This window comes from Gekko japonicus, unplaced genomic scaffold, assembly GCF_001447785.1.
Source record: "Gekko japonicus isolate JY-2015 unplaced genomic scaffold, Gekko_japonicus_V1.1 scaffold586, whole genome shotgun sequence".
Lineage (NCBI taxonomy): Eukaryota > Metazoa > Chordata > Lepidosauria > Squamata > Gekkonidae > Gekko > Gekko japonicus.
The window spans coordinates 913,897-926,976 of record NW_015177025.1 but is presented as its reverse complement, the minus strand read 5'-3'; the positions used below and the strand labels follow the sequence as shown (position 1 = coordinate 926,976).

General features: G+C 45.0%; 1 protein-coding gene across 1 annotated transcript in view; it reads left to right on the top strand.

Moving 5' to 3' along the window:
* KIF1B (kinesin family member 1B) overlaps positions 1-13,080 on the top strand; it is a 167,516-nt gene that overhangs the window by 35,492 nt on the left and 118,944 nt on the right. The window contains exon 3 of the mRNA XM_015427822.1: positions 12,372-12,448. Coding sequence (XP_015283308.1) covers positions 12,372-12,448 — 77 coding nt within the window. The remainder of the gene's footprint in view (positions 1-12,371; positions 12,449-13,080) is intronic.

Below are 13,080 nucleotides of genomic sequence, written 5' to 3'. Positions count from 1 at the left end.
TATACCCCGCCCTTCACTACCCAAAGGAGTCTCAGAGCGGCTTACAAACTCCTTTCCCTCCCCCTCCCCACAACAGACACCCTGTGAGGTAGGTGAGGCTGAGAGAGCGCTTGACAGAAACTGCTCTTTTTCAAGAACAGCTCTTATCAGAACTACGGCTTGCCTAAGGTCATCCAGCCAGGTGCAAGCGGAGGAGTGGGGAATCAAACCCGGTTCTCCCAGGTGAGAGTCCACGCACTTGACCACTACACCAAACAAATTACAACAAGATGGTGATCGATATGGTTCATAAAATCCCTAAATTAACTCTCCCTATAGGTATTCCATAGGGTCTAAAACCTGAGCAAGTGGGCCAGTCGCAACCCAGCGAGTAAATAGTGCTCGGCAAAGCAGGGGACGCCAGTGTCATTAGACAGGTTCCGCAGGGCCCTGATCTCACTTGGGAGAGTGTTCCACCAGACTAGAGGCAGAGTGTAAGGCTCTGGGAGAGCCGATCTTGCAGATATGTGGGTCCTGGACTGCTCAGGGTTTTAAAGGTTAACACCATAACCTTGAACCTGATCCGGTATTGAGTGGGAAGCAAGTGCAGCTGATGGAGCAATGGTTTTATGTGTGCTCTCTGGGGCGTCCTGGTGAGAACCCATGCCACTCCATTTTGCATCAACTGCAGTTTCTGGGCCATTTTCAAGGGCAGCCCCATGTAGAGCAAGTTACAGTAATCCAGTCTGGAGGTGACTGTTGCTTGGATCACTGTGGCCAAGTTGTGGGGGAAGAGATAGGGAACCAGTTGCCCGACCTGCCAAAGGTGGTAAAACGCCGATCTGGCAACATTCATGACTTGGGCCTCCACAGAAAGCATGGCATCTAAGATCACACCCAGACTCCTCACCGTTGGTGTCATGGTACCCCACCAAGGGCTAGGAGCTGGATTCATCCCTGGCATCTCAAAAGGTCTTCAGAGAGGTCCTGGGAAAAACCTTTCTCTGCCTGAGGTCCTGGAGAGCCACTGCTGGTGAAATTAGGCCATACCGAGTTATGAGCCTGCAGTGCGATGTGACTGCAAAGAAAGCGAATGCAATCTTAGGATGCATTAACAGAAGCCTTGTGTCCAGATCACGGGAGGTGGTCGTTCCGCTCTGTTCTGCTATGGTCAGGCCTCACCTGGAGTCCTGTGTCCAGTTTTGGGCACCACATTTTAGGAAGGGTGTTGACAAGCTCGAGCGTGTCCAGAAGAGGGCGACCAGGATGGTGAGAGGGTTGGAATCCAAGTCTTACGAGGAAAGGCTGAAAGAGTTGGGTATGTTTAGGCTGGGGAAGAGAAGGCTTAGAGGGGACATGATTGCAGTCTTCAAGTGTTTGAAGGGCTGTCATGTAGAAGATGGAGCAGATCTATTCTCTCTTGCTCCGGATTGCAAGAGTAGATCTAATGGGTGGAAATTACAGGGGATACTGGCTAAATATCAGGAGAAACTTGCTAACTGTAAGAGTGGTTGAGCAGTGGAACAGACTGCCTCGGGAGGTGGTGGATGCTCCTTTGCTGGATGTTTTCAAGTGGAGGCTGGATATGTTGTATGTTTCGGGTATGTTGTAGGGCTCTCTTTCGGCTATGGTCCCGCAGAGTGCAGGGGGTTGGACTAGATGACCTGCAATGTCCCTTCCAACTGTAACATTCTGTGATTCTATGAAACTAACATTCTGTGATTCTATGAAATAGACTAATGGTCTTATTCAGTATAAGGCAAGAAACCCTCACATTGCAGCTTTTGATATGTTTCCTAGAATGGAGGATTTTGGGAGGCACAAAGTCCCATGAGCAATTTGTTCAGTTAATAGCCAGACTTCTTATGAGTTGTGTGAGAGAGGCTTTGGATTGCCCTAAGCCGACTTTGCCTTAAATGGATTTGCGTGTTTGGTGTACAGTTTTTTAAAAAACCACGCCGAGGAGCTTTGTGGCCCATCCAGGAAATCAAAGAGTGGCTGCCTTGGAAACTATGTCAGTACATAGTATGAGTGGATCTACTTTTGGCGGTGTCTTCTCAATGAAACGAGGACTAGCTTGTTGCCATAGAAATGGCAAGCTGAGAATAATTGTTTCCAAGGTTCTTTGTAGGTTTAGCAGTGAGTCAAGTGGCTGCTTTAATGAGCATTCCTATTTATACAACATTATACATCAAGATACGCCATAACCGCTTTACAGGAGTGTTCATAAGTGCTATGTGGTGGTATATTTCCCTGAGGTAAAGACTTTGTCATAGCTGGCTGGATGTACGTAATTCTGTCCGGGACCACTTGGGTGAATTGGTCTGCGTGTGCACACTCAGGTACCCTACCTCAAAGTTGGTGTAAATGCGGAAGACCGCCTCGGAGTAATAACAATTGGATTGATTGCAGGCCTTATTGGAAACTCATTCCCAGCTTGAAAGTATGTATTTAGCTTGTCTGTTTGCTATAAATGCAGGCATATTGTTTCTTCTGCTGTGCGCAAAATATAGTGTTGTGAGCATGTTTCGGTTTCTCTGCAGAAATCCCTGCCAATCAGCCTGAAGAGTTTGAATTGGTTGATCAAGAGCACTACATTCATACTGGTGCTTACTCTTGGCGTACTGCCAGCATCGACTCTACCCCTGTAGGTAGTTTTCTTGACCAGTGGTAGTTTGAGGCCAGCTTACTCGATCCCTTCAGGGTATTGACATACACTGTGTTGTAGCATTTCTGTAATATAGTGTAACTATGTGTTTCTTCCTAGGGAGAAATACTTGGCTAAAGTGCCCTTTTCAAAACCTTGCATCTTCTGTATTTGGTGCAATGGCAGGGGTTGAGAAGGCTCTCCATGTCATCTCCAAGGCTAAGGAGAAAAGTAACAGAGCAGCAGTAGTTTACCGTTTTTTAATGTTGACCATTTCACAAGTATTGCTTTAGGAATTAGGGGGGGAAAGCTACTTGAAAAGATGGATGAAAACAATAGCATTTGAAATTGACTTGAGACAGAAATCTTCGGTTTATGTAAACAAAAAGGCCCCAACTGATTAAAAGCAAGTTAGAAACATGAAAACAGAAACACTAAATGCAGATAGTTCGGGATATCTAACTAAGGGAGCATTGACCCTTGAAAGCTTGTACCATAGAGATCTGGTTGGTCTTTAACTTCTACTAAAAGCAGAGTAAAGTGACAGTAAAATCATGCCTTACCAATCATCCTGAAGTTGTTGGCCTCTGCACTTGGAGGCAGTGTTCCCTCTAAGCTGAATTAGTGTGAGCTAGCTCACAGTTTTTTTAGCCTCCGGCTCACACATTGGTGTCTTAGCTCAGGAAGGATGGTTCCAGAGCAAACTAATTGATGCAGCAGCCGAATCACTCACACACAACTTTGATGCCAGTAGCTCACAAAGTAGAATTTTTGCTCACAAGACTCCACAGCTTAGAGGGAGCATTGCTTGGAGTGCGCAAACAATATTTGAGCTTAGCAGCCATTGGTGTAATTTCTGTTTGTTGCTTACATGCCTTTCATGTTTCTGAAATGTCAAAAGCTTGTGTTCAGATAGGTCCTAGATCAAACACTTGACTTGAACTCTTCGAACCAGGGAAACTGTTAATTGATCAGTTCTTTTTGTTGGCTGTTTGACAACCATACCTTTGATGTTTTCCTACATTTTAATGTTATCTTATCTCTTACATGCCAATAAAGGTTGTCTGTCTGACTTGAACTCCATGCTCCATTTGTAAATAGTATAAACCTCTTGTATACCTTTGATTTGGATAATGTTTCAGAGTACATTTTATTGGTGTTGACTATGCCTGATAGTTTACCATAAAGATGATAATAAAATAAAATTCTGTTGAGGTATATAGTTGTGTTGAGAGGGAGACCCCTGACTAATTGATTGCCAGACCTTTTTGTTTCTGAAGTGAAATATTTACTAGGACCTTTCTTGTGGAATTTGAAAATCTTAACCCCGAGAACTAATACAGTGGCAATGTACTTCCAAAAATTCCTTGGGCAATTTCACGACTTCCAGCTGCTGTGGTTGAATTGACATTGGTAATTTGATCAGCTTAACTTGAAGGCAGCTCTTTTTCAATTGCCTGTCTTGATAGCCATCAGTCTCTCTTATAAGTTTCTCCTTTGCGTAGATTAAAGAGAGGTCTTGCATACTTTCCCCCCAGTTATGTGGAAAAATGGGTTTTCGCCATCCTCTGGATTCCAGAACTGTCACAGATACAGGCTATAAAACTTAGTTGCTTTTAGAAACGAGGAATACAGTCCACCAGAAGGAACCTGTCCCGCCCAAGTCGATGTAATTGTGTTAAAGAGCACAATCATGTTTCAGTTGAGTACAAGATGTACGATTTCAGTGGAGAGAAGATACCAAGTGGTTATGCTTAAAGCTTGGGGAAAGGGTGCACGTTCACTGAGGAGAGTCCCCATGAATGTTAGAAACGCATTAAAGAACCCACAACATACTTTCCCCTTCTGACCTCTCAGTCTGATAAAGATATCTTGGATTCCAATGGAAAGGCTAGTAGTGTGTGTGTTATCGCTTAACGGTGTCGAACTCAATTGACTTATCACAGAGAAAAGTGAATGCTTTCTTGAGGTACAGGCAGCTGTGTTAGACTGGTAAAACAGTTACATTAAAAACTGTTACTTATGCATCATACCTTCCTGTTTTGTTTCTAAATTTTATCAGAAACCATTGGCATACAAGTAAAAAGAGAACATACCGCAAGTACTATGATTATTACTCTTTAGTACATTTCTACAGTTCTGTGTCTGGGTCAAACGTGTTGCCCGAAGGCAAGTAGAAAATACTTTAAACTGGTATCAAATTGTTACGCTTGCCTCAAGCTAAGCCCGAATGTTTTCTTTTTAGAAGGTGTTTAAGCATTAACTTCGTAGAAGCAGCATGTCTTAAACCAGTACTGGAATTCTGCATGGCCAGCCCAACCGCAGAGCAAGCCAAGTAGCTACCTGGGGCGCCTGCCACAGCTACGTAAACTTCCTGGAGAAAGTCACTGGCTGCCCTTTTGGAGGAGGGGTAGCTTCGCGGTTTGTTCACTGAGCAGTATCCAGAACAGTTTAGGGCAGGGTCGGCCAAACTTGCTTAATGTAAGAGCCACATAGAATAAATATCAGATGTTTGATAGCCACAAGTCGTAAACAAATATTACACACATATTTTAATTGGAAAATATGCAAATTTGCTTTTTTATTAACATTGAATGAGGCTGCCAAAAGAAAAGGGGTAATAAAACAGATATTGATAATTATATTTATTTGTCCAGTGATATTTATTTGTTTGCTTATGATATTTATTTGTCTAAGAGAGAAGGAGAGAGAGAGAGGTAGAAAGAAAGCATGAAAAGAGGTAGAGAGAAAGAGAAACAAAAAACCCCACAAATAGATGGGGGGAGGAAGGGAGGAAGAGAAAGAGAGATGAAAAGAAATAATTTAAAGTTTCTTTCTTTCTCTGCCCCCGCCCCCACCTCAAGCCTACCCAGGGAGGGGAACACTGGCTGGGAAAGGGAAGACCGATCGGGGAGGCACGCCTCCCCTTCACTTCCCCAATCATCCTGCCGGGAGCCGCACAATATGTGTGAAGATCCACATGCGGCTCCCGAGCCACAGTTTGAGCTTTCTGTTCTCAGTTGGCTGCCCAGGGCATCGATAGAGTTGCGAAAGGGAAGAAGTAAAGGCGGCAGACATAGAAAGTCAACAGAGAGAGAAGGCATCTTGGTCCACTCTTGACTGAGTGTGCTATTGTTATGTTGCTCAGCCTATGAAAAATGAAGGAAGGAGGTGGGGAAGAATGTGTGTAGGGCAGCAGAAACTTCTGGGCACTGCACATAGGCCCCTCCCTGGCCATGCCGCTGCAAGGTGCTTCTCATTAACAGCCTGCACAATTAATTGTGTGCAGCTGAATTTATCTGTAACCCGCAGTGTGGCTTTTGTTTTGTTTCGTCTGGTAGAAACCAAGGAATGTTCCTTGTTTGGTTTCTTTTCTTTTTCTTTTTGCCTTGAAACCTCTATGGGGTCACCATATGTAAGCTGTGACTTGACGGCATGTTCCACCACCAGTTTTGTTTCTCACTTCTGGTTTTGCAGATTGGTTTGTATGGTGTAGGAGGCTGCAGCGGCTCAAGACTAGCTTTCGAGCAAGGGAAACTTTTACCTTTACCTTTGTATGGTGTATGCATGTTCTTTTTTTAAAAATTGAGCATTCATACAGCATGTAGTGTATGCCCTTTATATGTATGGTATACTTATGATGATAAATGCTGACATTGTTCCAGAAACGAATGAAACTGCATACTCTGTGCAGAAAAAACTCAATGCAAGGAAAACAGACAATGCATAAAGAAACGTAAAGGAAAACGTGGGTTTTGGGGGGTTAAACGGAGATGAGCACCGCATCCCTAGAGTTGAATTCGACTGACTTTCGAGCAAGGGAAACTTTTACCTTTACCTTTGTATGGTGTATGCATGTTCTTTTTTTAAAAATAGAGCATTCATACAGCATGTAGTGTATGTATATGTATGTTATACTTTATGTGTATGGTATACTTATGATGATAAATGCTGACATTGTTCCAGAAACTAATGAAACTGCATACTCTGAGCAGAAAAACTCAATGCAAGGAAAACAGAAAATGCTGTCAAAATGAAAGATAATAATGGGTTTGATTCACATGAAAGGAGAAACATAAAGGAAAACGTGGGTTTTGGGGGGTTAAAACAGCCAAGGTGAGAAATTCAAAATCATCCCACTCTCTGGATCTGGCAAAGATATGCCAGCCCATAATCTGTTCATGTTTTTATCAATATTAAGCACTGGCATTTGGCTTTCTCTGAATGTCAGCCTTAACTCTACGTTTCCATATTCGTGCCTGCCATATTCTTTTTTTTTTGTGATTGTCCTTGGTGTGCTGATGCTGGAGAAGAACCCGGAAGGCCCTGTGAAAAATGGGGTTTCCTTTGGGCTTTCTTCGTTCAGAAGTGCTCAGTGCCTGTGTGAGTTTATAGATTTGTTGCAGTTTTGGCTGGGCCTGTTTGTGTGGGATTGCTTTGGGTTACCATTTTTGTTTTTAATTTCATAGGTTGTGTTGCTGCTGCTGTTGCTATCTAAAGCCACATGTGTTCTCCCCATGTGACAGTGTCCTGGTGTAAGCGATATTAATCCTTGGCTTTGCCTGGCTGTCAGCAGTCATAAGTCAGGGGTGCCAGCAGAAGGCAAATCCATTAAATGTGGAATCAGGCTAGCGAGGTTCAGTAGCAACTGTTGCTATTTGCCGTCTGCGGTATATTAGGGGGGGGGGGCCCCGCGCATAAAGACGTTTCCGTGGTCATGTGGCCAGCATGACTAAACACCAAGGTGCCACGGAACGCTATTACCTTCCCACCGAAGCGGTACTGATTTATCTACTTGCAATTTCTTGCTTTCGAACTACTAGGTTGGCAGGAGCTGGGGCCAGAGACGAGAGCTCACTCCGTCATGCGGCACACTCGGGTCTCAAACTGCTGAACTACTGACCTTCCACAGCCTGCCGTTCAGCGTCTTAACCACTTGAGCCACTGCAGCTCCTCTGGGTTCTTTAACCCCCTTCTCAATTCAGTGGTTCAACTTTTTGAAGTGGGACCCACTCCTTAGCTTACGGTATGATTCAGGACTTCCTTGCAGACTAACTCCCCCCCACCTCCCCCACCTCCAACATAAAATGCAAGAATCTCTCATCGGATAATACTGAATAAGTTTTTATCATTTATTTTTCATTTTTGGTATTTCTAGATATATAGGATTATTGAGCGGCAGACTGTATTTCATAGCCATCTCTCACGTTATGCAGAAGTAAACCAAAATTTGCCATCGAGCCTTCTCTTTGTCCTTCCTGGCCTTGTGACCCACCTGTGAGAGAATTGCGCTCTGCTTTTCAGTCGTGACTCATAGGTCAAGAACTGCTGCTATAATCCTGTTGAGCTACAGCAGAACAGCTAGATTCAAGTCCCGTAGCAACTTAGAGAGGAACGAGATTTTCAGCGTATAAGCTTTTGAGAGTCAAAGATCCCTTCGAAGATTCTCGCTGGTCTCTAAGGTGGCTCAGTGGTTAAGACGCTGAGCTGCAGACCAGAAGGTCGGTAGCTCGAGACCCGAGTGCTGCGTGAGGGAGTGAGCTCCTGTCTCTGGCCCCAGCTCCTGCCAGCCGTTCGAAAGCAAGAAATTGCAAGTAGATAAATAGGTACCGCTTTGGTGGGAAGGTAACAGCGTTCTGTGTGCCTCGGGGTCTAGTCATGCCAGCCACATGACCATGGAGACGTCTTTGGACAGCGCTGGCTCTTTGGCTTGGAAACGGAGATGAACACTGTCCCCTCGAGTCGGATTCAACGGGCTTTCAAGCAAGGGAAACCTTTACCTTTACCTTTTAAGGCACTACTGGACTCAAATCTAGCTGCCATAATCCTTTGACAGTTGGCTGTACAGCACACTGCTGGTCCTTGGATGAAATAGGAGATGCTATGAAGGGTAAAAGGTAAAGGTTCCCTTGCTCGAAAGCCAGTTGAATCCGACTCTGCGGTTGCGGTGCTCATCTCCATTTCAAAGCCGAAGAGCCAGCGCTGTCCGAAGACATTTCCGTGGTCATGTGGCCGGCGTGACTAAACACCAAGGCGCACAGAACGCTGTTACCTTCCCACTGAAGTGGTACCTATTTATTTACTTGCAGTTTCTTGCTTTTGAACTGCTAGTTTGGCAGGAGCTGGAACTAGAGACGGGAGCTCACTCCGTTATGCGGTGCACTCGGGTCTCGAACTGCTGAACTAGCGACCTTCCACAGCCTGCAGTTCAGTGTCTTAACCACTTGAGCCACCGCAGCTCCTGCTATGAAGGGTACAGATGGGTAAAGCCCTTGGGTTCTGAGGCCCGTCTTCCCTCCTGAAGCAGTCTGAAAGAAGTCTGCTTTGGGCCTAATGGCCCAGGCAGCCAGAGAGTGGTTGATTGTCATCGTGCTCCCTTACACTCTGCTTTCACAACTAGGCAGTAAGCTAAGTTAGGGAAATGGCTTAAAGTGATGGGTTGAGAGGGGGGAATAAATAAATAAGATCTTCACTTTGTTGCTGGGTGTGGCTCGTGCGACATTCTTGCAGGAAATGTGAGGAAGCCCTTTTTTGGTAAGACTCAGGATGCCTGACCATGCAGATCAGAGTCAGACATTTCCTCAGGATGCCTGACCATGCAGATCAGAGTGACATTTTGAGACAGATTTTGTGTTTGACTTTCCCCTGCTTCTGTCTTTTTATTTTGGTAGCTGGGCAGTGATCTAGAGAGGACAGTGGGTGAATTTTGTCTGTCTGTCTGTTTGCTTGCACAAGGTTCGCACGTGACACAGATGGGAGAGATGAGGTAAGGGTTTTGTTGCTGGCAAGACACACAACAAGGTCATCAGTTATTGCAGGGTCAGAGGGGAGCCACGCTTGTGGTTTGGAAGCAAGAGCAGGGCTTTAGCCGGGGTTTGGTAGCCATTTGAAGACGACAGGGCTTGCAGAACAGTCGGGCTCTTTCCCATTTAAAATGTCAGTTCTATTAAAATCTCTGTGTGGGCTCCATGCATATTGGGGGTTTTTTCGCCGAAGAATGTTTTACTACATCACTTCAGTGTTAAGCTTCGAAATGTTCCTCATTCTTTTCAAGGTCCTCTTCGCCACCTCCCTCAGTGCTGCGTAGATTCTGGAACCTCAAGAGGCCACCAGCTTTTAGCTTTGTACTCTAACATGTGTTTCAAAATATACTTGAATGGTCCTGCCGGGAAATTCCCAAGGGCCCTTGAGCTTTTCATTACCCATGTGCCTCCGGCTTTTGTGGTGGTGGTGAATTTTCTGTTGCCGTTCAAAGGAAAGAGCATCTTCTTTACATCTCTCCGCTGTTCAAAAGCTCTTACTAATGCAAAGGCAAAATGACCTACTTCGTACCATTTGTCCCTCTGCTTACTGTGATCATGTTTTATTTCGTAGCTGTATTCATTTTTCTCTCTCTTATGAATAGGCCTACCTTTCTGTAACGGCTTCTAGGTAAGGTAAAGGTAAAGGTTCCCTTGCTCGAAAGCCAGTCGAATCCGACTCTAGGGTTGCGGTGCTCATCTCTGTTTCAAAGCTGAAGAGCCAGCGCTGTCCGAAGACTTTTCCGTGGTCATGTGGCCAGCAAGACTAAACACCAAGGCGCACGGAACGCTGTTACCTTCCCACTGAAGTGGTACCTGTTTATCTACTTGCAATGTCTTGCTTTCGAACTGCTAGGTTGGCAGGAGCTGGAACTAGAGACGGGAGCTCACTCCGTCATGTGGCACACTCCGGTCTCGAACTGCTGAACTACCGACCTTCCACAGCCTGCAGTTCAGCGTCTTAACCACTTGAGCCACCTCAGCTCATGTTTTATTTCGTAGCTGTATTCATTTCTCTCTCTCTCTTATGAATAGGCCTACCTTTCTGTAACGGCTTCTAGGAGCCCCTGCTAAATAGCTGCAAGGCAAGGCTGCAGTCTGAAAACCCTTATGTTGTAATGCAACCTGAGGTTAGATGCAGAATAGGGTTCTCAAAGCTGGAGCGGAGGTGGCCCCTGCCGTATGAAGCTGCCTTTCGCAGAACCAGAGTATCGACCCACCTCGTTCAGCCCTGTCCGTTCCGGCTGGCGACGGCTCTCCAGCGTCTCAGGCAGAGACACAGTTTCCTAGCCTCTGCTGCTGGTAGAACTGAACCTGTGGCTTTCAGCATGCTGAGCCAGTGCTCGGTCACTGAGCCATGACCCTTCCCCACGGTTGCCACCACAGGTCTAGTTATGAAGTGTCTTGCGCTCTGGAGGGGTCAAGAGAAAGCATGGCTAGCAGTCAATCAGATTTATTAACTCTGAGCCAGGAGAACATATACTTAAGCTGTCAATTAGTCTGCGATGAGCATCGAAGGCAGTTTCTGTAGACCTTTTGAACTCCAGTGTGTGGACATTCTTGGATTTCTTTTATTTGGTCAGGCCCTTTTCCAATGGACAGGAGACTCATGAGCTAAGCATACATTAGATGGCCGACTTGTTCAAAAAGTGTGAATGCGGCTATGATTTCCACTTAAAGCTTCTGCCTCTTAATGAATTCAAAGCCCCCAGGCTGACTGAGGTTTTGGAATAAATGGGAGCCAGAGCGGGATTTTTGTGCCATCACACCGCTTGAAAGCTCTTGTCAGACACGCGAGGGGACTGGGTGAATGAAAGGGATACGGAACTGTTCTCGGCGTCCATCAGGGTGGTGTTTCAATTCTCCCCAGCATCTCTCTTCTCATGATGAAATGGGGCCTGAAATAGTAGTGATCTAAAGTGCCATCTGAAGGACATATTCCTGGCAGTAAGCGTCACTGACTAGACCTGACTAGTATTCTGAGAAGACCTTCTTTACGATCGCTCTCTCATCCCGCTTCGAAAATTGCTGAAGTGAGCATGGTTGCTCACTGGTTTCTATCAAGCATAATTAAAATTTGAACATGCCAACTTTTTTCCTGCCCTGCTCCTGTGTCTCGAAGAGCTGCTGATCAAGCAGAGGATTCGACTGTTGTTGTGTTCTCCATCATCTCATGGCCATGCTTGGAATAGCGTAGGTACAGTTTGCATAGCGTTATACAGTCCTTGTGTCTGCTACGACTAGAAGCTTGTGAGGAAGATCAGTTATTTTTCATTTACCATTTGAGGCTGAAGTTGAGAGAACAGACATCCCCAAGGGTATGGCAAGGGAATGCATGATTGATACTGGATTTTTAAAAAAAATTCAATTTGTTTTATTATTTTTAACATACACAATAACAATATATAACAGGTTGACTTCAATCAAGAAAATATAGTGCAAGAGGTATTTACATAACGACTATGAAAAGAACATATTGCATGGCTGAATAGTACTTTAAATCAGCGGTTTAGCACAGGAATCTCACCAATGTCAAAAATATAGTAGGTTTGTAAGGTGTTCATTTCTTGGGATGATTTCACCTTCTGAAAGGTATTGGAGTACGGGGAACCAAACTGCCTGAAATTTTTTAGCATTTTCTTGTGTTTGTTGATAAGTCGTTTTCTGGATTTAAAGCCGTGTAAGAGTTCATGTCAGCCGCCTTTGGAATACAACAGCAGCATTTTAGTGAGGCTCTTTCAATCCTGCTTATTTTTAATTGTCCCTTTCCTGTACATTAATAGTTGATATTTCATGTGTTTTGTTTTGGGAGTACCAGTATGGCAAACTTAACATGTGCTTTGGTTGTGCGTTCTACAGACTTTTAGATACTGTAAGCTCGTTCTTCTGTACCTGACTTTCCCATAAGTTCTTGGATAATGAATATGCATTTCTGTTTGTTCTAGGCATACTCAACCCAAAGAATCCCAAGGAACCAGCAAAATCGTTCAGCTTTGACTATTCCTATTGGTCGCATACCTCGGTAAGCACTCTGTTTTGCATTTTGTGTCACTGTCAAGTTCCTTTCTGAAGGTGGAATACAAGAGGATCCAACTGGGAACTGAGCCCCCCGCCAGCAAGCAGCTGTTTTTCCCTACCACAACCGTGTTGTGCTTTTAGCCCTCTAAGTTCCTCTAGGTTTCATCTCAATGGGTTGAAGTGCTTTTTCCATCCTGGGATCAGGGAGATTATATTCCAATCGATGGAGAGCAAGTGTGTTCAGAGATGACAGAGAGCTGGGCCCAAGCACCCACCGAGTGGAATTTTGACAGCAAACATTTTCCAACAGTGAATATCATTTGTTGAGAGAGGAGACTCTTCCTTCAGGAGCACTTATGGTTGTGGAGATGGGAGTTTTGATTCCTGATTTATTAGGGAGGCAGGGAAGTGCCTTCCTGCTCCCCTGCTCCACCCAAAGTCATAAAGTTCTGTCTCTTCCAGGTCCCACCCCTTGTGAAAGCTGAACCTTCTGCTTCCTGCTCCACCCAAAGTCATAAAGTTCTGTCTCTTCCAGGCCCCGTCCCTTGTGAAAGCTGAACCTCTGGTCTCGCTGACTTCCCGTAATTGTTGGGCATTACCATTGCTGCTGTTCAAGGGTAGGGAGGGTGAAAGGAG